This window comes from Dioscorea cayenensis, chromosome 9 (genome assembly GCF_009730915.1).
Source record: "Dioscorea cayenensis subsp. rotundata cultivar TDr96_F1 chromosome 9, TDr96_F1_v2_PseudoChromosome.rev07_lg8_w22 25.fasta, whole genome shotgun sequence".
NCBI classification, from domain to species: Eukaryota; Viridiplantae; Streptophyta; class Magnoliopsida; order Dioscoreales; family Dioscoreaceae; genus Dioscorea; species Dioscorea cayenensis.
Window position 1 is genome coordinate 165,573 of NC_052479.1, and position 26,406 is coordinate 191,978.

General features: G+C 35.9%; 6 protein-coding genes across 8 annotated transcripts; 4 read left to right on the forward strand and 2 right to left on the reverse strand.

Annotated features, from left to right (window-relative positions):
• Positions 1-1,218: 1,218 nt before the first annotated feature.
• Positions 1,219-2,776, reverse strand: LOC120268892. Its single transcript, XM_039276152.1, has one exon. The coding sequence runs from the start codon at positions 2,556-2,558 to the stop codon at positions 1,374-1,376; it is 1,185 nt and encodes a 394-aa protein (XP_039132086.1). The 5' UTR covers positions 2,559-2,776; the 3' UTR covers positions 1,219-1,373.
• A 2,737-nt stretch (positions 2,777-5,513) lies between these two features.
• LOC120269479 (probable anion transporter 1, chloroplastic) lies at positions 5,514-9,545 on the forward strand. Of its 2 annotated transcripts, none has more exons than XM_039276809.1 (10): positions 5,514-5,950; positions 6,053-6,160; positions 6,371-6,526; positions 6,651-6,866; positions 6,977-7,186; positions 7,553-7,690; positions 8,196-8,297; positions 8,643-8,708; positions 8,928-9,012; positions 9,157-9,545. In XM_039276809.1, exons 1-10 carry the CDS (start codon positions 5,591-5,593, stop codon positions 9,252-9,254), a joined length of 1,539 nt encoding a protein of 512 aa, XP_039132743.1. In that variant the 5' UTR covers positions 5,514-5,590; the 3' UTR covers positions 9,255-9,545. The 2 variants fall into 2 exon arrangements, with proteins under 2 accessions (XP_039132743.1, XP_039132744.1); XM_039276810.1 differs by having other exon boundaries at positions 5,719-5,950; positions 6,053-6,144.
• Positions 9,546-10,185: 640 nt separating this feature from the next.
• On the forward strand, positions 10,186-12,763 carry LOC120268317 (eukaryotic translation initiation factor 3 subunit F). Its single transcript, XM_039275759.1, has 6 exons — positions 10,186-10,460; positions 11,024-11,103; positions 11,751-11,980; positions 12,078-12,199; positions 12,277-12,390; positions 12,478-12,763. The coding sequence occupies exons 1-6, from the start codon at positions 10,239-10,241 to the stop codon at positions 12,565-12,567; spliced, it is 858 nt and encodes a 285-aa protein (XP_039131693.1). The 5' UTR covers positions 10,186-10,238; the 3' UTR covers positions 12,568-12,763.
• A 3,091-nt stretch (positions 12,764-15,854) lies between these two features.
• LOC120269496 (WUSCHEL-related homeobox 9-like) lies at positions 15,855-16,583 on the forward strand. Its single transcript, XM_039276831.1, has 2 exons — positions 15,855-16,247; positions 16,384-16,583. Exons 1-2 carry the CDS (start codon positions 15,941-15,943, stop codon positions 16,566-16,568), a joined length of 492 nt encoding a protein of 163 aa, XP_039132765.1. The 5' UTR covers positions 15,855-15,940; the 3' UTR covers positions 16,569-16,583.
• Positions 16,584-17,012: 429 nt separating this feature from the next.
• On the forward strand, positions 17,013-17,545 carry LOC120269367. The gene has a single exon (XM_039276705.1). The coding sequence runs from the start codon at positions 17,083-17,085 to the stop codon at positions 17,341-17,343; it is 261 nt and encodes an 86-aa protein (XP_039132639.1). The 5' UTR covers positions 17,013-17,082; the 3' UTR covers positions 17,344-17,545.
• An 86-nt stretch (positions 17,546-17,631) lies between these two features.
• On the reverse strand, positions 17,632-26,309 carry LOC120269366 (chromosome transmission fidelity protein 18 homolog). 2 transcript variants are annotated; one of them, XM_039276703.1, is made up of 24 exons: positions 26,074-26,309; positions 25,644-25,985; positions 25,345-25,406; positions 24,993-25,130; positions 24,623-24,898; positions 24,109-24,195; positions 22,941-23,042; positions 22,806-22,871; positions 22,303-22,413; positions 22,166-22,227; positions 21,970-22,014; positions 21,756-21,829; positions 20,716-20,783; positions 20,562-20,630; positions 20,388-20,479; positions 20,212-20,293; positions 20,051-20,129; positions 19,889-19,976; positions 19,648-19,801; positions 19,262-19,456; positions 19,119-19,178; positions 18,619-18,926; positions 18,168-18,273; positions 17,632-17,961 (listed from the first exon to the last, which is right to left on the reverse strand). In XM_039276703.1, the coding sequence occupies exons 1-24, from the start codon at positions 26,207-26,209 to the stop codon at positions 17,911-17,913; spliced, it is 2,853 nt and encodes a 950-aa protein (XP_039132637.1). In that variant the 5' UTR covers positions 26,210-26,309; the 3' UTR covers positions 17,632-17,910. The 2 variants fall into 2 exon arrangements, with proteins under 2 accessions (XP_039132637.1, XP_039132638.1); XM_039276704.1 differs by lacking the exon at positions 26,074-26,309 and having other exon boundaries at positions 17,633-17,961; positions 25,640-25,771.
• Positions 26,310-26,406: the final 97 nt, after the last annotated feature.

The following is a 26,406-nucleotide window of genomic DNA, read 5'->3' on the forward strand; positions in this document are numbered from 1 at the left end:
TCATGGCATCTTGCATGGGTTGAACGAAACCAAAACATGCTTGTATATATATATATATACTTGGTATGAGATTTTATAAGGTTATCTACCTCTTTGGAGTGACGAACTTCTTAAGCATGCTTCGAGATTCATGAAGAGGGCATCACCATCGTCAAGCATCTCAGTAGGACTTTCTATCATCATTCCAGTATCTCTTTATTTGTGCCTGCAAAGAGGTGGCAACGAGGAGGAGCATGCTTCATCTTCTTCACCCGGTCCCATCATGAAAGAGAGAGTCACTCATCCATAAATATTTTATCTCCTCCGGGTCCCACCGTCCAAGAGAGCATCACTTCTCATTTTATCATCCCGGTCCCACCATGGAAGAAAGCCTCCTTCTTCATCACCATGCTGAATTTTTGGGCTGGACGCCATGGAGAGAAGAAATACATCAATTGTTTAAACTCCCTGCCCCCACCCATGTAGAGACTTCCCTTCTTCTTCACGCCATCCTCCTATCCTCCTTCCTTTTTCCTTTTCTTTTTTTACCCTGCTCCTCCCCGTAAGATTATCCCTCAACCTCCAAGAGATTTTTTTATCCCCTTTTTTTAAAATTCAAATTTTATTTCAAAATCCCTTCTTATCCATTTCTTTTTATTTCTCTTTTTTTGTTCTCACTCATTTTTTTTTAAAAATTTTGATTTTAATTTATTTTATTATTATTATTTTTCACGTGACAATTTGTGGCCCACGTTTTTTTTTTTTTATTTTATTTTTTTCATTTTTAGCCCTCATGTATCTTTTTTATATTTTTTTTCTAATTTTTTTTCTAATTCTTTTTTTTAAAAAAAAAATAAAATAAAAAATAAAAAAAATCTATATAAACACACAGACTCACAGTCCATCCATTATTTAGTTTTAAATCGTGTAATTAACATCCATCAGAGATTACTAAATAGTCCTTGGGAATGTCTCAAGAGTGATTACAGAGGAACATAAGCCCCCAAGATAAATTAAATTAAAATCCAAAAATAACCCATCAAAATGCAAAATTAACCTCGCTAATTTTTTTTTTTTTTTAAAATCACCTATATAATAATAAGGGAAAAAAACTTGGTATTCCATTAGTAAACTTCTTGTAACATAAAACCACCACCAGCACAAATTAAGTCATAATAAAAATTTCCAAAGGTTAAAATGCACAGCCATCAACACCATAATTCCAAGATCAGAGAAAGATTAAGAAAACAAAAAAGAGAAATTAAGAACACATAATGTTTATACACATGCAGACACACACACACACACATCAACAGTAATGACAGAAACAAAGAGAGTCCCAAACCAAAAACTTAAGACCATCACAACATCAAAAGTGAATCAAAAGTCTTGAGTCAAAGGTTATATATGATTAAAAAACAAGGAAGCAGTGCCCGTGCATTGAAAACCAAGAGTTCATCCTCTTCTTCATTCCCGGTCCCACCCAACCAGTTTGTAGAACGGGCCCCACTCTCTTTCCCCGGTCCCACAACCACCACTGAATCATACCCTCCCTTTCCCTTCTCCTCCTCCTCGCCGGCGCCGCCACGCGCCACCCTCCCCGCCACCACCCTACAAACCACCATCACCCTCTTCACTCTCAAAAACCCAAACTCCTCCTCTAACTCCTCCGGCAACGCCGTGTGAGCTCCCCAACTCGTCGACCTCGTAGGAATCCCTTCCAAGTCGGCGTGCTTCCCTGAAAATCCACACCTGACGATCCCACAAGCGCTGCAGTACTGGCTCCCGCACACCCCCACCGTCCCCATCGAGCACAATGCCGTCGTGCAGTAAAACCTCAACCTCTCGTTCCCATCAGCCATGCACCGCTCATCTCCTCCGCCCGGCCGCCGTGCCGCCCTGGACCTCACCATCTCACGGTACTCCTCGAACCGTGCTAACGTCTTCGCCGTGTTATGGATCTTTAGTATTCTTTGTATGGTGAGAGATCTCCCTTTTGGCCAACCTGATTGGAATATCATCTCGATGATGTTCTTGCCGGAGTCGCCGGTGGAGAGAAGGGTCAGGGAGTGTTTGGTGGCGTGGTGGAGGTCGAGCAGTCGTGGTTCCGGCATGACTTCACCGCAGGCGAGGCACGGGTGTACGTCGGCCCGGGACGTGAAAGATGGGCGCTTTACGTGTGTTGTTGCTCTAATCTCGACGAACAAAGATGGCGATTTGGAGGGAGAGAGTGCGAGAGGTGGAGTTGGAGAAGTGGGAGTGGGGATGGAGGTTGACGCTTGGTCATCGCCATTGATGATGATGCTTGGTTTCCGAAAAGAAAGGAGATGAAAGATGTATGATTTGACTGATAGAGACTTGTGAGCCTTCGCACCTGTGCATGATGATGATGATGATGAAGTTGGAGGAGAAGAAGAAGAGATAACTGGAGAGATCTTTCTCCGTTTGCAAGGAGAAAGCTGGTTTTTTGGATCATTCATGGTGGAAGAGGAGGGGAAGAAGAAGCAACCAAGATGAAGGAGAAAAAGAAACAATGCATAGCGGAAGCCATTGGAGATCATGGATGGAATGAACGCCATTATAGTACCAATAACACTCACTCACTCACTCAGAGAAGGAGAAGGAGAAGGAGAAGGAGAAGATGAAGATAGATAGAAAGGTAGCAAAGAGAGAGAGAGAGAGACAGAGAGAAAGAGAGGGACCAAACGTGGATTTTGTCGGCTGGGCATTCTTTCGTCGGTGATTCTGAATGATGTGACGTTATTGGGTTTAATTCTGAAGAAGAAGTAACTCTTTGGTTTAGTTTGGCTTAGTTTTTTTACGTGTGAGTAGTTGAGTTTTATATTGTTATAGATAAATAGTTTCACATGATAAGTGTTTTGTTTGTTAACAGGTAGTACATATTTATTATTATTTATATTTTAATGTATATAGATGTTGTGTAGTCCTTTTTGATTGAATTGGTAATTTGGGTTGGTGTTGGGTCTCATCATGAAGGATGAGCTCAAAAGGATGTGAAATGTGTTTGATTGAATGAATGAATGAATTATGTGGATGCTGTGGCAGAAGAAATGTCTCTATTCTCTCTGTTTTGTGACATTGCTCTGCCCCAGCCCTGCTCTGCCACAAGGTATTATTATACAGAGGACTGTCCCTCAGATCCTGTTGCTGAATGAAAGGTTTATAATAATTTTTTTTTCTTAAAAAAATCTTGCTTTGCATATCCCTATAATATATCTTTATAAAAATCATATCTTTTAAATTATTCTATAAATTATTTGTATTTCCTACGTCGTATTATAATTAATAATCAACAATTAGCTTACATTAATAATATTATTATTGTTATTATTCTAGCACAAAAGTGTCCGACAATAAAAAAAATCAAATTAGAGGCTTTTGTCTTGATTTTTATATGTAGTCTTGGCTTTCTTAGCTCAATCACCATTATTGGCATTGGGTATTCTCTAATTATCATTAATATCTTTGGATAATATAAATTTGAAGCCGATTTTCTTATCACATGATCACATTTTTAGTTGTTAACTAATCCCACTCTATTATATTTTCTGAAATTGTATTTTTATTTAATAAAATTATATTTGTTCATTTTTGTCAAAGAATAAGTAGCTATTTCTATTTAGGTTTTAAATAAATAAGGAGAGAGGATAAAGGATAGTTTGTTAGTTTTACATAAATATGTTAACAATTACTCATTTTTATAATGTTTTGCCATCTTTACCCTCATTTTTTAAAACATTTTCCCTGTCATTCCACCAGCCTCTTTCTCTTGTATGTTTAATTAGTATATGATTTATTCACACCCTTTAAAGATAAAAAAATATATAATAAAAAGTATCGTTAATTTTCATTATAACAGTGAAATGTTTATTCATTATTACTTAGGGAATAAGGAATTTAATATTTATTGAAATATGTGTGTGTGGCCCAAGTGATGCCGCTGCATTAAGTTACAGAGAGCACATGGCATCTTGCATGATAAGAGGAAAAGGTCATGCAACTCTCATAAATTAGAAACATTAAAAAACATAAAAAAAATAAGGGCTTATCTTTTTTTGTCTTTTGGTAAAGAAGTAATGGAATTGAATCAATTGATGATATATATAATTCAGGCAACAATGATGCTGTTGTGGACTTGACCAACCTCACATCTTGTTTATAAGAACTTATAATAATCCCAATGAAATGAGCCCATTAGTCATAGTCCATTTGCTTTCTGATAAAAAGACCAAGCCCAGGGCCCAGACTCTTCTCTGTTCTTAATCATGACTGCATGCCTGGCCTTGGCCCATACCAGTCTCCCATATTGAATACAATTTACATAATCATTATTTTGGTTCCTAAAAAACATTTGGATAAGTCTACTTTGATTAAGAAAATAGATATTCAATACATCATGAATTAAAAGAAGCAAATAAAAATCTAAACTCTAAACATATCACGTGATGATGAAAGAATGAAGTAACAGCTCCGAAAGTCATATAGTATGCTTTCACTTTATCTCCAACCCAAGAGTCCTCAAGGTTCAAAGTTCAAACTAAGTGACCATGTCATGACTATCATACAAAGCTTTGATTATTTTTTTTTGGTGCATCTTAGCAAGGTGTATACAGGGGGCCTCACCATTAACTATGGACTCAACTGAAGACATTTGAAACCTTAAATAATTTTTCTTTTGTGTATCTTAACACTTATACAAGCTGGCTCATCTTTAATTATAGACTTGAGTCCCTTGACTGAAGATATTTGAAACCAGGTATATGAAGGCAACCACAAAAAAATGACCTCCTTAGACTATCATCTCTTGAAAGCTCTGTCCATTTTTTATATTCTGTCTGTATTCCATATTTGTTTTCATGCTCTCTACAATCTCCCCCTCTCTCGATTATATAGTCACATAATCATCTTGGATGTTTTTATTTTTATTTTTTTGTTTTTCAAGTCCTTATTTTTTATTCCCCTTTGTTAATAAATTTTGAATAATTTGTTTTTTTATTAAAAAAATATTTGATTAAAAATATCTCTCGAGTATTCTTGTGAAAAAGAATCATTCTCAACCATAATAAATGGGTAAAATAAATTAGAATATTTATTATCAAAAAAATATTTCTTTCTCTGTTTTCCTCATTTCCGGTGAGGATTTAGATTGTTGTTATCTTTAAACCCGCTTAATATTTCTTCTCCGTTGTACCTCTCTATACTCTAATAAATTAGTGGTTTATCTATTTTTTATTTTTTTTAAAATTTCTTATCAACAATAATTTATATTAATTTAAATGAATGGGAGATTATTAACTTGGCACATTAACGCCTATCATGCAAATTGAGTGAAAAATAGGAGTGAAAAATAGGGAAAAAAAAACATATTAAACATTAAAAATGAATATATATATATATATAAACAAAATTTAAAAAAGAGGAACAAGGAGGGGTAATATAGGAAAAAAAAAGCCCTCACAGAAAAAATCCTTAAACTTAACTGATTCGGTACCACTCGTTCGGTTGGAGATTTTTCAATTTTCGAATAACAAAGCGCAACAGGCTCGCTCGCACGCCATCCTCTGCTCCACTCTCTCGTCTTCCTCCCGCCATGAACGCCGCGGGACTCTATCTCCTCTCTCTCCCAATCCATCCACTCCCATGCCCCAAGACCTCCTCTTCCAGGCCTCCAACTCCGACGCTGGTGACCGAACTAAGTATTCCTCGCCAGCGCCGGGTAGCAGCCCTGCGAGCTCGGCGCAGTGGAACTGATCTCAAATCAGATCCCTTAGACTTGTCTGACTCTTCTCGGGAGTCATCATCGATTGGGTTTCATAAAGCTACGAGCTTGGAATCCTCAGCTCCCAACTCGGAGCAACTCCGATGGATGGCGGGGTTGGAGGCATTGCCAAAGCGATGGGTCATTGTCATTATGTGCTTTTCTTCGTTCTTGCTTTGCAATATGGATCGAGTAGGTCTTTTCCTTTCAATCGAATTCAAACTTGAATTCATGTGGATTGATGCGTAGATGCTTAATTTTTGTTGGATATAAATGATTCGTGGAATTTCGCAGGTGAACATGAGCATTGCTATACTGCCAATGTCAGCGGAGTTCAATTGGAGCCCGTCAACTGTTGGATTGATTCAATCTTCCTTCTTTTGGGGGTATCTTCTCACCCAGGTTTAGTTCCATGTCTCACAAAAATCCTATTTTTATTTATCAATTGTCATTTGTCACCCACTCATGATATCCCTCGCCATTGACTGAATTGATTTCAGTTATTGTAACTTATTTTGTTTATGTTGAATTGGATTTAATTCACTCGACTTCATTGCTAGGATTATAAGTATTTTGTGTTTTGATGTTCTTTCTTATTGTATTGAAGTATAGATTGCTGGGGGGATTTGGGCAGATACAGTTGGTGGAAAACGTGTGTTAGGATTCGGTGTTGTTTGGTGGTCCATTGCCACTGCATTAACACCTATAGCAGCAAAGATTGGATTGCCTTTCTTGCTTGTTGTACGTGCTTTCATGGGAATTGGCGAGGTAACTTGATTGATTATTTCAGCATTGATATGGCAGCTCCCCATTCTTTACTAAAACAGAATATTGCTGGCAAGTATGAGAATTATGTTGCAAATTTCTCAGGTTATTGTCTTCTTTCTTACAGGGGGTTGCCATGCCGGCTATGAACAACATTCTCTCCAAGTGGGTACCAGTAGCAGAGAGAAGTAGATCATTGGCATTAGTGTATAGTGGGATGTACCTAGGGTCAGTGGCTGGCCTTGCCTTTTCACCTTTGTTGATACACAAATATGGCTGGCCTTCGGTTTTTTACTCCTTTGGTTCTCTTGGAACAGTGTGGTTTGCAATTTGGTTAACAAAGGTACACACTGTCTCATCAGTCTTGCATGGTTCATCAATGTCTTTATACCATGGCAAATTTAAAATCCTGTCAAAATTTCTGATGAATGTCTATTTTCTTCTCTGAAAAAGGCATACAGTTCTCCTCTTGAGGACCCTGAAGTCAGTGCTGAAGAAAAATCACTTATTAGTAGTAACAGTGTTTTGAAGGAGCCCGTGACTGAAATCCCATGGAGAATGATCTTATCAAAACCACCTGTCTGGGCACTCATAGGTTCCCACTTCTGCCACAACTGGGGAACTTTCATTCTTCTCACATGGATGCCGACATACTATAACCAAGTATGCAGTCATTTCTCTTGCATGCTGTTCATAATTTTACTAAATAATTTGTTCTTGACTTCACACTCACGAACTATCTCTTTCTTGTATGTATAACTCAAAAGTTGAATTGTCATTATGCCTGTGCCTACCAAGTTCATTTATCACACCGTCTTTAGATTTTCATTTTTAATTTAGTGCAGATTCTAAGCATGATTATGAATTTGTCAGGTTACCTTAATTCTTTCGGCATCACAAAGAGTTCTTGTCAGATAATTATTAGGAAGTTCAGTTAAAGTTGAAAGGCGTACTGTAATGGTTTACCTTCATAATTCTTATGTGAAAAATGCCTTTTCACTGCGTTTGAAACAACTTTTTCTAAAATAGGTCTTGAAGTTCAACCTCACAGAGTCTGGGCTTTTCTGTGTTCTTCCTTGGTTTACAATGGCAGTATCTGCTAATGTTGGTGGATGGATTGCAGACACCCTTGTGAGTAAAGGAGTATCCGTTACGGTAGTTCGAAAGGTATATGTTCTCTGATTTCATAATACATCAAGTTTCACCCATATTTGATGCTATATAAATATATCTTTGCATGATTTGCTCAAGGTTTATGACTATGAAGTTTTTTTAATATGTCATTGTTGTTGTTGTTATTGTTGTTGTTGTTATAATATCTCAGTAGACTTTCAAACACAGTTGAGACTGTTTCTGTGTACCTCATGGTTTTAGCGCCTTTTTTTTAAAAAAAAGTGGAATTTTAGCGCCTTTCAAACTAACAAAACATTGGCAATCTTATCCTGTGTTTGGTCATGCTGCTAAGGAGAAAAAACATGTTGACTTTATAGAATTATCGTACATGATAAAATTGCTAATTTAGGATATAAGACTGAATTCTTGAGAATGAAACTCAACTATTTGCATGCCTTTCCATATGATTTGTATCACTCTTTGTGTTTTATTTATCTCATTCTTTTCTTTGGGGGATCTCTCTAATCATTTTTAATTTTTGTATTTCCTATTTCTGCAGATCATGCAATCAATTGGATTTCTTGGACCAGCTTTTTTTCTAACTCAATTAAGTCATGTCAATTCTCCTACTATGGCAGTATTATGCATGACTTGCAGTCAGGTCTGTTGATCATTCTATAACATAATGCCAAGTTAATATCTGTGCTCTTTATTGCTCAATGACGTGCTTACTTTTTTTATTTTTTTTTTATTTTGAGAGAAACCTTCATTTGAATTGTCAGAATGTGTCTAATAGTTGCTTTTCGATAACATTCTCCTCGTTTCCTTATATATGGTCCATATATGATTTAACTTGGGGAGTATTCACTCATACACACACACACACGGTTGCGCACACACACACACATGAGCACATCTCGCAGAAACATGAATTTTAACTTGCAGATGAAGCACGGAATTATGGTCTCAAAATAAAATGAACTAACTATTTTTTCCTGTCAAATAGGGCACCGATGCATTCTCTCAGTCTGGTCTCTACTCTAACCATCAAGACATTGGCCCTCGATATGCTGTGAGTGATTTTAACTAAAAATAAAATTAAATTGCTTTTCTCGCTTCTTGTAAACACATGATGTGTTCTACTATCTCCACAGCAAAACACACAGAATTGATTGAAGATCCTCTTAAGTGTTTTTCTTTCTGCCAACTTCAATTCTGCTTTATTGTTTTTATACTTGATTTGATATGTTCATCAATCAATATTACCATAACTCATGGGAAAGCTTTGCAGGGGGTATTGCTTGGTCTTTCGAACACTGCTGGGGTATTAGCCGGAGTTTTAGGCACAGCGGCAACAGGCTATATCTTGCAACATGGTGAATCCCTTTTACTTTTGATTTTAAAATTAATGGAATCGAAAGTTGCAACTATAATTTTGCCTAAAACCTTCACACTAGGCGCTCATATTATTTTAGATGTGAATGTTCTCACACTAGTTTTCTGCATTTGTGAATTATCAGGTACTTGGGATGATGTGTTTAAAGTTTCTGTTGCACTCTATCTTACTGGAACTGTGGTCTGGAACCTCTTCTCAACTGGAGAGAAAATCCTCGACTAATTTATACTTGTCGAATACTGGTGTAAAGTTCAATTTTGCAGCTCGCCAAGTTCCTGTAAAAGAGTCGAATCAGATTGAAGCTGTCTAGAAGTTGAGAACAGCCTCTGAATTCACAATGCTCAACATAAACTTCTCTGCAGATTCATGACAGTTTTGAGAAAATCAAGTTAAAAGATACGAGAATTCAGGTCTTCAATTAAGCTAATATCAATTGTTCTGTAATTTCTAACATGTTTATATGTTGTACAGTAGCAAATTCCGATTGTATATCATTTGAAAATTTCCTGAAAATTTTCTAGCAATACAATTGAATTTATTATTAATGTTTCCTTTTATAGTTTGATAGGATAGTTAAACAACACAATGCATTTTTTATCCAGTATCAGTAATATGAAGCTGTTTTCTAATTAAACAAATCAGAGACAAGCAAATGTACATTTGTTCTTCAGTTTATTTTAAAAAATCAACAAAAAAAGAAAAAAAAAACCCCAATTTAAAAGAAGTTTAAAAAACGTAACCAAATGAACTGCTTAATTATTGTAATTAATAGTTAAATAGTACTACAATAACCTTGCTTTCAAAATGAATTACAGAGATACATTATACTAATTAAATTGAATAAAAATAGCTCAATTGGATTATCCTTTGAGTTTTTTTTTTCTTTTTGGTTTTCAAAAAACACAGTGATTAATCCATATTTACTCAATCAATTAAAGGTAAAAAAATACTAAAAGTTATAAAAATTAAATATTACTTGTAATAGATAAACGTGACCAAAGATTAAAAATCTAAGTTTCTATATATATAGATATATATATATACTTTAAGGAAGCCCATAATAGAAGATCTACTTATGGCCCATCAAAGGCCCAGTACATCCCACTTCTGGCCCATCAAAGGCCTAGTACATAAGATATAGAGATCGATCGCGCGAGACGCCGAGGTCGAAACCCTAGAAACTCTCCGATTCACGGTTCCCGGCTGATGGCGTCGAGCAAGCAGACAGTGCTGCCGTTCTTGCCCTCGTCGGCGGGATTCACCGCTAGGATCCACCCCGTCGTCCTCTTCAACATCTGTGATTGCTATGTCAGGCGGCCTGACCAAGCGGAGCGAGTCATCGGCACTCTCCTCGGCTCCGTCTCTCCTGATGGCACCGTGGAAATCAGGAACACCTATGCCGTGCCCCATAGTGAGCCTGGTGACCAGGTATGGCGATTCCACTCCGGTAGCTGCGATAGCCTCTAATTTCTTCGTTTTTTCTGGTTTGGTTGATGCTAGGTGGTATGTTGGTTGTCCTTGCTCTGTGTGTCTCTGGATCTCTGTTTTCTATTTGTTATTTTTCCTAGTTTTGGAATTGGTTTGGGTCTTCAAGATTGAATTTTTGCGAAACCTCTGATTATCTTGAAAACTCAACATAGTGTGCTCTTTTTCGATGATGCTGACGATGAGGTATTTAGTACAAAACTCTAATGCATGCTATTAGCGAGGATCAAGTTCTTTTGAGCTTTGTTGTTATTCAAAATCTAGTCTTGAATCGTTTTTGTTCGTCCAGCGCCTTTTTCCTTTGCTATGTTTTTTTTTTGTCCAATTAATTTGCTACCTTAGTATTCTAATTTCATAGTCATAAACAAAAGATTTCCATCAGTTTAGTTGATCTCCTGTCATGTTTCACTTTGTTATTCATGAATATTTTCCAGTGCATTGTTTGTTAAAGTTCCTCTTTTGTTTTTGGCATGCATAACTCATTGTTTGGGTACACTCTGAAACAGGTTGCCATAGATGTTGACTATCATCATAACATGTATGCCTCCCATCAGAAGGTGAACCCTAAGGAAGTCATTGTTGGATGGTAATGAACTCTACAACTCTGTTTATCTTTTGGAATAATTAAGTTTTTGGCATTTAAGTTGTTTGACATGGATATGTTTGTTTAGTTACGCTTCATGTGCTGGGTGACCAGTTGTTCATAGGTTTTAATATTGTTCTATCAATTCCTGCTATGAGGTCGAGCAAACAGAATGATTAATATGAGCTAATTATAGCTGAATTCATCCTGTTTTTCATGAATATTTTGAACTTGTATATATATATATATTTTAATTACTACACTAAGCGGTCTGGGGAAAGACTAAAATATACCACTGGCAAGTGGAACTGTTATATCCTGTTGTTACTGTAAATGTCTGGCATGTCTCAAACTCTTCATCCCCACATGCTGAAGTACATTGTTCTTTGCTGGTAGATATTTGTTTTTGATTTCTTAAATGCCTCCCATCTTAGTAGTCGATTTAAAAGCCCTGCAAAAAGATAAGTTAAATTTAAATGTGAAATATTGAAGCACTCAAACATGGTATGGTGATTCAAGAAAAGAAAAGATTATGAGTTTGTAATCAGTTTGCAAGAACAGAGAATGGTTGAAAAGTTGTGTTTTTAATGGTAGTTGCCTTCATAATTATGTTACATCGCGGTTTGATAAGAAATTATTGTCTTGCGCAGGTTTTCGACTGGTCTTGGTGTGTCAGGCAGGAGTGCATTGATTCATGAGTTCTATTCCAGAGAAGTCACAAATCCTGTTCATCTTACTGTGGATACTGGATTCACAGATGGGGAGGCCTCCATCAAAGCATATATTTCCATTAATTTGTCTCTGGGTGATCGACAACTTGCAGCTCAATTTCAGGAGATCCCTCTGGATTTCCGTATGGTTGAAGCCGAACAAGTTGGATGTATGTTTTATTATTGATGAATTCTTTTATGATCGCTCTGCGGTTACTGGATCTAACAAGATCTATTTGTTTTTTGATGTCGTTCCTGTCATCACAGTTGACATTTTGAAAACCACAATGGTCGATAAACTTCCCAATGATCTAGAAGGAATGGAAGCTTCAATGGAGCGTTTGCTTGCCCTAATTGATGATGTCTATAAATATGTGGATGGTGTTGTTGTAAGGAACCTCTACCCTCAACCTGTGTTTCATTCACCACTGCATAATTTTGAATTCCATATGCCTTGTCATTTTAGGAAGGTAATGTGGCTCCGGATAACAACAATGGGAGACTCATTTCTGATGCATTGTCTTCAATTCCGAAAATGTCTCCAGCTGTTTTCGACAAAGTTTTCAATGATAAAATACAAGTAAACTTGTTTCATCTGCGCTTGTTACAATTCAATGCTTAATTTCATCTTTCATTTTCTAACACTGCTTCCCATGATAATTTCTAGGACAATCTTGCGTTGGTTTATTTGTCAAGTCTTACACGGACACAACTCAGCATTGCAGAGAAGTTGAACACAGCGGCACAGATCTTGTAAACCATTTTTGAGCAAGACAAGATGTTTTTTTGGTTCTTCCTTGAGTTTGGTAGAGTTGATGCATTTGCTGATCTTGAAAAATCTATTTAATGATACTACGGAGTGAATCATTCAACTATTCTCTTGTGTTTCATTTTGTACCTGTAAAACCTATTTATTTCCTTCCATAATAGTCAATTTAAGGTGCTTTTTTTAATTTTGCAATGTGTGCAATGTGTAAGCCTCTTTCAATTTGAGCTTTTCTATTCAGATGAACAGTAACTGTTTATTACAAACAGATAAAAATTAGATCTCAGTAGTCATTAAAGAAACAAAAAAACCTTTTGAAACTTTTATAAAATGTAAATCATTGGTTGGAAATAACATGATTTTGAAGAGGAAGTAGTTAGTAAAAAGAAAGAGATGAAGGGAACAAACTATAATAAACTTTTTGTTAATCGGAGACCATGCGCGTGAAGACCGAGATGGTGATGAAGACAAGGAAGAAAGCCACAGAAAAGCAAGAGTTGGAGTGCTGGAGATGAACATGAATAGATATGGATATGGCCATCCACTTCCATGTCTATCTATCACTCTCATTATCTTGAATCACTGCACGCGTGACCATGAATTCCGCCATTCTTGCCACGAAATCCCATACTCTCTCTCTCTCCATATATATATATATATATGTATTAATGTGTATATATATAATTACAAGATTTAATTAGAAAATTGTATTATAATTAGAGGTTTTTTAGTTATAAAATTGTTTTTGGATGGGTTTTATTGAGTTAATGTGTCCATGATATAATGCATGGGAAGGAGGGAAATATGGAAGGAGGCTTGGAGAGAGGGAGAGAGAGAGAGAGCATCCTTTTAGACAAGTGAAACAGGACAACCACTTCGCTTTTTTTAATTTTAATTTTTTAAAATTTTCTCTTGCTCTAATTGTCTTCACTTCTCGAGGCCATCTATCTCTATGTAATCTAATTGGTTGTTTAATCTCTCACCCGTGAAGATCATATCTACTGATTATGTTTGGACGTCCGTGTTAATTTTGTATCTTCATGCTGAATTCTATTCATTATTTGAAATTTTTTTACTATTATTTTTATCATTTCTTTTCTTGCTTGCATGTTGTGATGACACATGTAATGAATGTGTCCTTGCTGATTATTTGCCATGACGATACAGTCAAGAGCATATATTCTAGTCAAAAAAATCCAATGAATAAACTAATTGCACGATATCATAAATTGTTTATGTTCTTTTTACATTTGTTTTGGTGTTTGTGTGTGTTTGTGCCATTAATTTTTCTTTTTTTTTTTTTACTGATTTTATTTTATTTTCTAGTGTGTGATTTTTAGGAGTGTATTATCTCTTGTGATAGTCTCTTAATTTTGTTTGGTCATTGTGTTTTTCTTCTCTGAATTTCAATTTTTTTTTTTCTGTTTTAATATGTACCAATGGTTTTTTTTCCAATAAATTAATAATTTATTTATTTTTTAATTAAATGAAATTCATGTATTCGCACATGCAGTTGCTTTTCCAAATTTTCAAGATGATAAACAAATGTGATGCATGATGCATAATATATATCAATAGCTTTTAATGCATTTTTTTTAGAATAATAGACGACAAACGCCATTTTATATGAATATAAACAGTACCAAACAGTACTAAAACCGGATGTATAATATATATACAGTATGAGAATAGTATAAAAATCCCGTATGTACAATATAAGAATAGTATAAGAATCCGGGATGAACAGTATTGTCGGGGGAGAGATTTGAACCCATGACCTCCTCCTTATACTTTGATGTCATACCATTGGTCTATCCAATGATTTACGCTTTTAATGCATTTGAGTTTATATTTTTGCTGCAATACTTTGCTTTATTTTTTGAAAAAGCAATACTCTGCTTTATATATATATATATATAATTTTTTTTAAAAAAAATTGTTTTTAATAATCTAAAGTAACATCAACAAGTTGACTTGTTGCTGTGTGTGCAAACACATCTCTTGGCCTCATTCACTCAGAGTTATGTGGGTGGAAATGGAGAAGAAGATACATTGTTATTTAGGCACTGGGATTTGTACCACAAACGCACAAGAAACGGATATTTATATTAATTAACTTATTTTAATTAAAACTTTAGGTGCATGAGAACTTGAACATGAGTGGAAACTGGAAAGTTAGTGGGAGGACCAAAATGCTCACTTTGTTCATGCCTCCAAACATGTTTCAAATATCACTTAAAATAATATGCAACAAAAGGAACAAAAGTAATTAAAGTCATTTTTGGTCAGCCAAACCCATTGTTTGCCTCCTCTACTCCAATAAGCTAGCAACCTCTCATGCAATAGGCCAACAATGGCTGTCATCTTTATCATCTCTCCATTTCTTTAATTATAAATATGTTTCACTGATTTTAGCGTTTGGCCACCCCAAAAGGATGACATCTTCCTCAACTTTTCTCTTTTAATGGACTCCATTAATCATGTGTGTGTGTTTTATTGTTTCCATTAATATTCAATGCATATATACATGCATGCATGGTTAAATATTAATTACAAGATCTCTCTCTCTCTTTCTCTCTCCCTATATATATATATATATATATATATAATAAAGATGAACTCAAGAAGTGGTATTCCAAAGCTGTAGCAAAAGGACAGAGTAATAAGACATGGAATAAGACAAGATTGAATAAATTAACCTGTTGTTATAAATTATTAAAGAAAAGAGTTTGATAATTAACAGTGTTGACTAAGATGTGTAGCTAGCTAGGAGAGTGGAAGAAGAAGAAGCCGCTTGAAATTAATATATTAAATTAAATGGTATTATTATAAAAATAGTGAGCACAAACACAATGGAGTAATAAGACATGCAATACGACATGGCACGATTAAAAGGAGAGATCAAAGTTCCTTTTGAGGACACATTAAAATAATATAATATTTGTATATATATATATATATATATATGTTAACAAATAACAATGTCTGCTCGGAGACTGAAATGTTTGAACAGTGGCAGCTTTTGCGCATGTCTCCCCGGAACACCATTATGTTATTTAGTGAAGGTAAAACCAAAGATCAAATCATACATCAAACCAAATCCCTCTCACTACTCCAAAAAGACTTCTTAAGATCCAGTCAGAGCCTCCAAATCCCACTTTTGATTGTTTCCTCTCTCTCTCTCTCTCTTTCTCTGTTTCTATCTATCTATAAATATATATAAATACAAGGCTTTGCATGCATGCATGCATGGATTCATGAGTATCTTTTGAATTCAGTACCACTGGACAAAAGAGGTTCAGAAAAACAAAGCCAAAGTTATCACAAATATATATCTTTAGAAGAAGAAGAAGAAGAAGAAGACATGGATGGAGAGGTGGAAGCTGCAGTGATGGTGTCAGGAGGAGTTAAGTGTGGACGTTGGAATCCAACTGCTGAGCAAGTGAAGGTGCTCATGGATCTCTTCAAGGCTGGATTGAGAACTCCAAGCACTGAAGAGATTCAGAGCATCACTACTCATCTCAGTTCTTATGGAAAGATAGAGAGTAAGAATGTTTTCTATTGGTTTCAAAACCATAAAGCACGTGAACGTCACCATAAGAAACGCCGCCGAGGAGCAACTCCGGCCACTTCTCCGGTGCTCACTGCTCCTACTAAAAGAGAAGCTAAAAGTAAGTGCTTGTCTTTGTGTATATATATTATATACTTGCATGCATGGCATGCCTTTGATAACATATATATATATATATATATATATATATATATATATGTTTATGGTGATAATCAATTAATTAATTTGTTTTGCAGATCATGAACAAGTGATGGTGTGGGAGCAACAAGAAAGAAAGATTGAGACTTTGGAGTTGTTTCCATTGAAGTCTTATGACTTGGAAGTGGAGAAGATGAAGGTCAAATCCTCTTCAGTTGTACCATTACCTTTCTTTGATGCTGGGAGAGATTTACTACTTGATTTGCGATTGAGCTTCTTATAAATAACATAATTAAGAGATGTCCTTTTTTTAAGAAAAACCTTTGTGACTGCAGTGCAATATTGAGTTTCTTTTACTGTTTAATTTGTTGTTCTTTTGGTGAAAGAAGTAAAGTGAATTCCTTCTCATAGATTTTTCTTATTTTGGATGTACATATATATTGCATAAGAGTTTTAATTAAAAGAGAGGGAGTGGAAACAAGGACGTGTCAAATGCTTAGCCTTCTGAATGGCTCATCAAAATGATGAGGCTCATATCATTTTATCAACTAAGACCCCCCCAAATTTTCAACAACTTTTTTTTCTTCCCTAGAATACAATTGTGGTTCGGATAACAATCTTGTGGCTGGCTTGTGTTCACCAAACTCTCAATGCTGAGAAGGTGGAAGACAGTGAACCATTGGATTATGATCCAACGGTCATGTCCTGATATTAAGGTAAACACCAAACATTATATTTTACAGTCCAGGAGCTAGCTTCTCTTTCAGACACAGGGAGAGGCTAGGGAGAGGAAAAGAATGGCTTCTCTGGGAATGGGATTTGGAGCTGGAAGAGTGTTTGCAGCAACTGCAACTAAGAGCAGTGGAGGAAGTAAAGAGGAGAAAGGACTGCTGGATTGGATAATGGGAGGACTCCAGAAGGAGGACCAACTACTGGAAACGGACCCAATTCTTAAGAAAGTGGAGGAGAAGAATGGGAAGAAGTCAACCACTTCTGTCTCTGTTCCTAATAACAAGAAAAAGTCTGGAGGATTTGGAGGTCTCTTTGCAAAGAACTGAAGAAAGGACAGCACAGCAGAGGCTATTGTTTATCTCCAGTCTCCAATTACACATCCCTTCTTTTTATTGTATGAAAAACACAAAATTTCTCCTTTTCATGTCATTGATTTTGTTGTTTGCTCATTATGTTACTCTTATATGATGTACTGCTTGGTAGTCACGAACTTATGAATTTTTCATTTGACTGGAGACTTTCTTATTCTTGTGGCATCTCTCTGCTTTACTCTATGTTACCTCCATATCTGCAGATTTGAAAAATAATATAGAAATCTAGAGGTGGTCAAATTATAGGAGATTCTGTACATAGTTGCTATTTTAACTCATACATTAGCAGGAAATATTTATAGAAAACAAAAATAAAAATACAAATCCAAAATTGAGCATGGGTGAATGGTACCCAGGGAACCAAAAAAAGATAAAAGTAGCAAGCAAATACAATAGGATGATTATATATATATTTTTTTAAAGAAAACAAAGAATAAATCCATACAACAATAAAAATGTTGCAAGATAAAAGGCCTGCATATTTGACAATCAGGGAGATTTAATGGGAAGATGTGTGAATAATTAGAGTAGCTCACGCACTTTGACTGGTCTTTTCACTGCGTTTGTGTAACCCTGCAATTATAAAGCATTGATAGTCATCCTCTCAAATTTCTTATGTCTAAAACATAAAACTCATAGTCCAATTTTTTTGTGAGTTTTTTTTGGTTTAATGCTACAGATTTATTACTGTGATACTTCTCAAAATTACCAAATATTTTTCTTATTCACTGTTTTATGAATATGAGTCAATAAAGAATGCATCAGCATGTTATAGGTACCTCATTATATTTGAAAATCAGAGGGCGTGAATCTCTTTCAGTTGTTCCTGTATTATTCAACATGTCTCCAGTATGTTCGGAGCTCGCATTGTTCCCTTTCTTAACCCTGTTTATTTAACAGAAATAGTTGAGAATTAGTAGCGAGTTAAGTTCATTCAAACAAGAAATCTTCAATTAATTTTCCTGCTATATGCTATATGCTACATGCTACATGCTACATGCTACATGCTACATGCTACATGATTTGGCAAACTCATGCAACTGCATTTTGGTGTTCATCTGTACATCACAACCTAACCAGAAAAGCTTACATTAAGAAAAATTCTTGCTAGGATGAAATAAAACTTCTTGTAATAAAAGCATTGTGTATGGAGGAGGCAACTAAAAGCAAGGAATAAAATTTCTTCTTGAGAACAGATGAGGAAAATGGTATGATAGGCAATAGAATTACCTATCAAAGAAACTTGTCAAGTTGCCAGAGGGCCTTTTTGGATTTCCTGGAGCTTTTAGATTTTTGCCAGTGACTGGTAAATTCTTGTCAGGCACTGAACCCGGTTTTGAATTGATGGTGGATAACTTTTGCCTCTGAGTCAATGCTGTTGTGTTTTCTCTCCCATTTCCCACAGAAGCAGTTGTTGTCTTCTTGACAGGAATTACTAGAGCATCTGAAGAAGATGAGGCTCCGTTCACATTGTTGCTCTCATCACTTGGATTGGTGGATTTTCCAATGCTCTCTCGTAGAATTTTCTGCTTCTCAATCTGAAAGGTTTGTCTTAATCAATTACACTCTATAATATGGCTATTAGCCAATAAAACCGTACAAAAGTTGCAAAGTAAATATAGGATCATTTTTTTTTTTCAAAATAAAAATAAAAATGGGGTCACGAATTTGGGATGAAACTATTTCAAGTGGCTCATCCGCAATATTTCAGAAAGAAATTCCATCCTCACCTCATGTAACAGAACTTGCTTCATGGCCACAGGAAGTTCATAGTGCTCCGACTGATAATCCTGTCCATGTACTGGAAATATTTAGTCTTGATCTAGAATATCTTCTGCTCATTCTATAAACAATGAAATTTAAGAAAAAGAACCTTGAAGTTTGTGAAGTCGTTGATTGGTGGATCAAGAGACGGCACAAGGGCATCAGCAGATGCTCCTAACTTATTGAAAAACTTTTGGGCAGGCTCAGGTTTTAAGTTTTTATATGTTAATGAGTACGAAACCATAGTATCGACTAGCTGGGCTAGATCATCCTTCTCTCTCTCTGAGAGCAAATGCAACGCTACCTGAGAAATCTTAATTCATTTAGAGTCTGCTTTTGAAGAAGAAAGTAGTATATGCCATAGAACCATCAGAAAAACAGACAATTTATGCTAAGCATAGAAAGTATTGGCCTTTGCAGAATCTTATTAACATTATAAATTTGAGCCTCGAGAGAGAAAAGAAATAAAGGAATGCTTGGAGATCAGAACATTACCGGCCTCAAAGTTTGTGGAGAAAGAATATGTAAGAATGGGGAAACAACATCTTCTACAAAAGACTCAATTGAAATATGCCTTGAGATAGATGGTGAAATCTTATTATGCCAGCTTTTCAACAAGTCTTTCTTTTCCACCGTCAATGCTCTGCACCTGAAAGACATTTTTGCGTTGTGTGCATCTTTTTTTTTTTCATAATATTGGAAAAAAGTGCATTAGGGTTTAATAAGGAAGAAGTACCTTTGTAAAGATTTTGGCCATTCAATATTTGGTTTTTCCACTTGTGCAATCAGGTAGCTCATACCTACAGCACTAAGAGGATGATATACTGCACACATCCATGATATTAGTAAATGAAAGATTTAAAAAAAAAAGGGTAAATCCATCATTGTTTAACTCGACCTTGAAGTGACATTTGTTGAGTACGGAAAATATAGTGAAGCAGTGAATCTGAAATGCCGAGCATGTCAAGACATCGAGCCTTCAAGAATATGAGCATGTGAACTCAATAAATTTCTCTATGCCAATGAAGAAAAGATACTGGAGTAGGGACAGAGATTTACTGTCTTTTGCATCTTTGGATCATGATAAGATAGCTGTAGGAAATTCTCATGGATACCATCCATAGTCAACTCATAATCACCACTGCAATGTTACGATGCATTTAGAAAATATAAAAAAACAACCAAATGCAATGAAATCTATTTAAGAGTAAGGCATTAAATAGGATCTTGTTTACCGGTTTGCTATAAGGGTGTACAGAGAATCTAGATGCCTGATTCCATCATTCAAGGACTTCCTTTCACGCTTTGATTTTCTTTTTTGGAAAACCTGTTCACACAAAAATGGCATCTACAATGAGTTCAATACTAACAGGGACAATCAGGTTGATTGTTAGGGGACATTTGCGCACCTCCTTCCATACATCAAAAGAACTTCGTGACACGTCTTTGCGACCAACTACTTGGGAACCAATATCGAGCTGAATGTCAGAAGAGTATCTCATAGAAGTGAACTAATAGTAGTCTGCAAGAATCATTAACGAGGAAAAAAAGCAAATAACTTACGACATTCAAGTTTACTTTCTTCTTATGCAGAAATTGAAGCGTGTTTAAGCAAGAACGGATGTCGCATTCTGTACACAATTTGAATTTATAAATTATAACTCATTCAGCCTCTTCTCCATTGGAAAAAAGAACTACCACCAGGAATAATCGTCTATTATTCATGGTTCAAAAAGTAACAAGCAAAGTGCAAATCCACAAGAATGTTTTAGATTAATTGTTCTAATCAAATTTTTAGTTTTGGCATTTATTTCACTGATAAAACATAACTAGTTGATAGGAATTAGGATGTTAGTTTTCTATGTTTTTAATTTCAAATTCAAAATCTAAGCAGGTACATCTGCTCTGTACAGTCAAAGCTTCAATGAAACAAAATTTCATGCAATTTCAAAATCTTTTTAATCCAATGAAGGCCATCAAATAAATGATCCAAGTGATTGTAGCGGAAGAAACATGATAGATATTTCAAAAAATGTGAAAGGTATTGTGTATATGCTTTAAAATGTGTAAAAAAGCTGAACATACAATTGTAATTGTTTATCATGCATATCTCATCATTATTGTGTTAAACCCCCTTTTTTTTTTTTACGATTTTAATAGTTTTGAGAGAGTTGCATGTATTTTGGGGGAATTACCACTTTTATGAAATCATAGGTTGTACAGGATTGGCACTTCCCCCACTTCGGAAGGGTTATTTAAAACGAGATAAGTAGGGGATACACATCAGGGCACTTCCTATACATAAAACAAATACTTTACGAAAAAAAGACCCTGGACTTACAAGAATGTTTGTGTTTAAATAGCTGTTTTAGCATAAATCACATATATCGGTTTAAATTTTGATTTCAAATTTAAAAACATGAAAACCAAATCAGTAGGTTTCAAGCCAAAATCCTACCGGTTGTACTCGATGACTATACCAAAATTTTATAATATTCTTCCTTGCGATTTAGTTAGTTGAGAGTCACATGGTACCCATTGTATAATTTAAGTTCCCACCCCATGAATTATGTTAAATATTAAGAAGATAAAACCTAACTTACCTGTATATTCAGCAAGTGCAGAAAGGGCAATTGAATTTGTTCTGAATCCCTCTTTATTGCATATATATTTAAGCCTACCAAAGTGGGCATGCAAAAGTGAAGCAGAAGTTAGACATAGAAAACCAAACAAAGATGCCTTCAGAAGCTTTAGGAAGAAGCACTAGAAGTTTTAAGAATAAATTAAGAACTATGAGAAAAATCCAAACGAATCTACCTGTTTACAACCCGGCTGATTGTAGGCTGAACAAAGATATGCACACTGTGAAAGACAGAAAAAAAAATTTTAGGGTGTTATGGAATGGTTCATTTAGGAGTGATTATTCTTCTGACTTATAGTGACTTTAGTGTAATCAAAATCCAGTGTAGACTTGCAAAAGTGCCTCTAAGGATGCATGTGGCCAGGGACTCACTTGGCAACTTGGCGTAATGGTCTCAAAGCAGGTGCATACAGGTCATTGCATATGCAGATTACCTTCACATAATTTTTTCCATCAATATAATAGCCACAAAAAGAAAATCAAATGATGCAGGTACTTATGTTCCTTACAGGCCTGGACAAGCTCATGGCCTTACGCCCTTTCTTTGAGGAAGACTTTTCCAGTTGAGCTTCTTGACCAACAACACCCTTTTCAACAGAGGGCTTCTTTTCTGCATTTACCTACATCAAACATGAGAGAAAAATCAAAATAAAAGAACCTATCAAGGCAAAATCAAAAATAAAAAAAGAAACATAAGAGAAAAATCATAAATAAAAAAAAATTAAGGAAAAATGTAACTCAACTAGTAAACTGAACAGAAAATAGATCAAAAGATGACAAGGATCTGAGGTGTGCAGGTATAAGGATCAGAGGCAACCCAGTATATCCACACAAAAAATATCTCCTAAAGTTTTACCAACTCAAAATTGTCTTTTCTATCAACTTTCCACTTACACACTAGAACATCTATGAGATGTTCTCAGGATGAATGGTGGTGAGAATGCTACGAAGCAAAAATCCATCTGCTTGAAAGGATATTTAACTAACTAAAGGAGAAAAGGAGAAAATTTACCATTTTCAAGATCACCTCGACTGCACCCTTTCCTTCTCCTAGTGCTCCATCAATTTCATCAATCACCTGGGAAAAAACAAATAAGTTCAACTATGCTCTGGGGAAAAAATGACAAAATTCTCAAGAAAAACTCACCAAACACTTAGGCTTGCAATCAGTCATGACAGAATCCATTTGAACTACGTCAAGAATTTTTGACTCAATTGTAGAAGATGACCGATCATCACTTGCATTTATCTGCAAAAGCATGCTATAAGTATTTCATGCCCAGTGAGAAGCCTGGGGAAAAAAAGATTATGGAAGCACTTGGCAAAACATAAGTCTAAGATCCACTTTTCTTCAATAATAACAATGAAGTATAATCATGGAAATGTGTTGTTTTGAACTGTTGCTCCATTTCAAATGCATATAAAAATATAAGTGTTTGAATAAGAAGAAGGCCTTGAAGAGTAACATGGCAGAGGTCCTTAATGATACTCAAGTTTGAGCAACCCAATTAAAAACTGGTGGGGAAGTGATAATGGCCTATGTTTATTTAGTTATTTCATAAAGAGTGTCTTCGGATGTCATATTCTTCATTAATGAAAAGAGGCTAGTGCTTCCATATCTATTTGGTAAATCCATCAAGCAGTGAGCTTTCTTTTGCATTTCTGTATCAACTTGTGCATCCCAGAATGGTGGGAGCCTTACCTTTATCCTGCAACCCCAAGTTCTTGGGTTCCTCAGAGTGATGGTTTACCAAATAATCCAATATATCCCTTCATTCCCATTCCTCTTCTTGATTCTTTATACAAAAAATTCTCTCAATCACTTGTCATCCCATCTCCCATGTGAAGATAAGCAAATAGTGGTGTTAACATCAATGAAGTAGTTAGATTGTGTTTACTACTCCAAAAGTCAGTCAAGAAAAGGCAATGGTCTTGTAAATGGATTATCTGTGCTAGATTGTGTTAAGTACTCATTTGAACATCATGTCACAAGTGTATATATTGCTGAACCTATTCATTTGCCTGAAATAACTTCTCCACATTTGGTGCTAGGATTGCATAAATTTATGTCCCAGCAATGGCTAGAATCCTATAAGCCATAGGCCCTTCTGGTAATCTGTTGTCCCTTGCTAATCATCACACTACTGAAGTATGACACAGGAATGATTTCCAAAATGCAAGTAAAAATGAATGACATAGCATTCCTAAATGTATTTGGAAATATGAGAAACCGAGCAAAAAAAGTTCAATGAATGTAAGGCCACTAAAATAATTAAACAGAATGCAATTATAATAATATGCCAAAAGCACCAAACCTCAACAACTCGATATCCGCAATGCCTGGCTGCAACATGTGCAAGTGTAGTCTTCCCAAGCCCTGGTGGTCCACATAATAGAAGCACCTGGAGATAGAAGCTTTCTATTTGGAAATTATTTCAACACACATCTCACAAAAAAATTCTGTGATTTAAAAATAGAGTAGAATCTATTTGGAAATGATATGCTACTTTGCAGGTATGTTTTGATATTAATATATTTCTGGTAGCGACCAGAACACTCAAAAGGCAAAGTAACCTCACTTGATTCCTATGAAATTATCCAGACAATTAAAACACCTGGATAACAGTTTTATGCATGACATGAAAAGTTAAAAGTGGCTTAGAAAGGAATGATTTCTTCGTAGAAAATGATGAGAATGCCTATGATCTAGGTGTTTACTGGGACATAAGCATGACTGGGTTTCTTCAGTAATTCCAAAAGATAAGTTTATTACAGATAGCATATGGGAACTTTGAATATGTGTACATATCAACATTGTTCATAGTGCACCTTCTGCTCTGGTGGTTGATTGGTTGTGGACTTCCTATTCCATACATCAGAAATACCCTTCGAGTTGGCATCTTCTTTATCCATAACATTTGAATGCTTGAGGCTTTGCTTGACAAATGGAACTCTCCTATTCCTGTTGAAACCTTTCCTTTCTGAAAAACTTTCATGCTGAGTGATAGAAGAATGTCGATGTAGAGCAGTTAAAACATCATCTGTAGTGGCTCTAATTTGAGATCCAAAAACACAGGAATCCCATTGCTTCAACCATAAAAGAACCTACAGAAGCAACGAACAATTTCTGAAATTCAAATCAATGTCAATAGGACACATCTGTAAAGCAAATGCTCATCAGAGGTAAAGCCTCACATACCTCTCGATTTGTTTGTTCATCACTAAGGAGTTCTGTGAAAGAATTTGGAGCATATTTGTCAACCCAAAGCTGTCCACTGACTGTGTGAGTTGTCGTTTGGTTTTCTTGATTAGGCGAGCCAAAACTTTCTTGCAAAGCCTGTGCGACACCAACAAAAAAAAAATGAGGAAATTAGCTTGACTGAAGGTGGTGAAAAATGATGAATACAAGAGGTCAGTGTATGAGTCCTTCAGAAGAATACTAATAACATGGTATTGATTGCCCAATCATTTTGTAATGGAAGCTAAATTTGATGAACTAATTAATGAAGTCAAAGCATAACACTACACTGATTTCATCTTTAGATAACTACCTTCTGGAAAGTTTCTTGTTCCAATCTTTGCATCAGAACATCAATGGACACCGAAAGCAGAACTGCAAAACATATTTATTCAGTCAGCATCCAATTTAGCAGAACACTTGTGCATCAAAGAAATTCCTAAGTTCACAATGGCATACACATTATTAATGGCAACACATTCAGTGATAATAACGAGAATAAATTCTAGTCTAAATGCCAAAAACCATAAACAAAACAGCACATATTTCAGATTTTTCAATAACTTTAACATGCAGCATGAAAGAATCAGACCAAATAGCATGCCCACCAACCGTTCGATGGTTTGTCTCTATGGAGCAAGCTCTTCCCTCCGACCTTCTCCACACAGCTCAATTTAGCATAGACCCTATCACCACCAGGTCCAGTCACTGGTATGAAAGCCCCTTCAATATCCGAAGCAAATCGAGAGATGATCTTCTCCTCGGCAACAGATACCACCGGATCATCAGTCTCAGTGGGCTCATTGGCAAACACCTGTTTAGGCGGAGAGTACCTAAGCCATTCCTCGTCATCCGATGCTCTCCTCTTTGATCCACTCTCCCCTTCGCGTACCCCATCATCCACCGACAAAAGCCGCTTCCTGGAATTCTGAACCTCAGTGACTGGGCTCTGATCTGCGAGCGAAGAAAAAAAGGCATGGACGATAAGAAAATAGATCTAAGAAGGAAAGATCAATGCGTGGCCTCAAGTTGAGAGCTTTACCTCTACTTTCAAGTGCGTGGATCTCTTGAACTTCATCTTCGTCCTCAGGGACTATGAATTCCTCTTCGTCTTCTTCTTCAGGGAAGAAGGAGTTGGATTCCAGCCATTCAAGCTCATCAGCAGCTGGGATCTCCATCGTGGATCTCGGTTTGTCCTTTGATGCCCTAGCAATGGAGGCGTGAACGCGATGAACACGGAGAACAAAATGGAGGGAATCCGGAGAACATCAGAGCCTTTGGCGGGAAAAAATTGTGGGGGTTAATATGGGAATTTCATATAGAAAGATTATCATATAGTCCTTCAAACTTAAAAAAGTTTTTTGTTAGGCCCTTA

Coding starts and splice junctions, on each gene's coding strand:
- LOC120268892 (XM_039276152.1), bottom strand. CDS start 2,558: ATGGCGTTCATTCCATCCATGATCTCCAATGGCTTCCGCTATGCATTG.
- LOC120269479 (XM_039276809.1), top strand. CDS start 5,591: ATGAACGCCGCGGGACTCTATCTCCTCTCTCTCCCAATCCATCCACTC. Junction 6,161..6,370: donor GGGGGTATCTTCTCACCCAG/GTTTAGTTCCAT, acceptor ATTGAAGTATAG/ATTGCTGGGGGGATTTGGGC. Junction 7,691..8,195: donor CCGTTACGGTAGTTCGAAAG/GTATATGTTCTC, acceptor CTATTTCTGCAG/ATCATGCAATCAATTGGATT.
- LOC120268317 (XM_039275759.1), top strand. CDS start 10,239: ATGGCGTCGAGCAAGCAGACAGTGCTGCCGTTCTTGCCCTCGTCGGCG. Junction 11,104..11,750: donor AAGGAAGTCATTGTTGGATG/GTAATGAACTCT, acceptor TGTCTTGCGCAG/GTTTTCGACTGGTCTTGGTG. Junction 12,200..12,276: donor AATATGTGGATGGTGTTGTT/GTAAGGAACCTC, acceptor TTGTCATTTTAG/GAAGGTAATGTGGCTCCGGA.
- LOC120269496 (XM_039276831.1), top strand. CDS start 15,941: ATGGATGGAGAGGTGGAAGCTGCAGTGATGGTGTCAGGAGGAGTTAAG. Junction 16,248..16,383: donor TACTAAAAGAGAAGCTAAAA/GTAAGTGCTTGT, acceptor TTTGTTTTGCAG/ATCATGAACAAGTGATGGTG.
- LOC120269367 (XM_039276705.1), top strand. CDS start 17,083: ATGGCTTCTCTGGGAATGGGATTTGGAGCTGGAAGAGTGTTTGCAGCA.
- LOC120269366 (XM_039276703.1), bottom strand. CDS start 26,209: ATGGAGATCCCAGCTGCTGATGAGCTTGAATGGCTGGAATCCAACTCC. Junction 22,414..22,805: donor TCGAGGTGATCTTGAAAATG/GTAAATTTTCTC, acceptor TGTTTGATGTAG/GTAAATGCAGAAAAGAAGCC. Junction 18,274..18,618: donor TTGACAAGTTTCTTTGATAG/GTAATTCTATTG, acceptor TTAAATAAACAG/GGTTAAGAAAGGGAACAATG.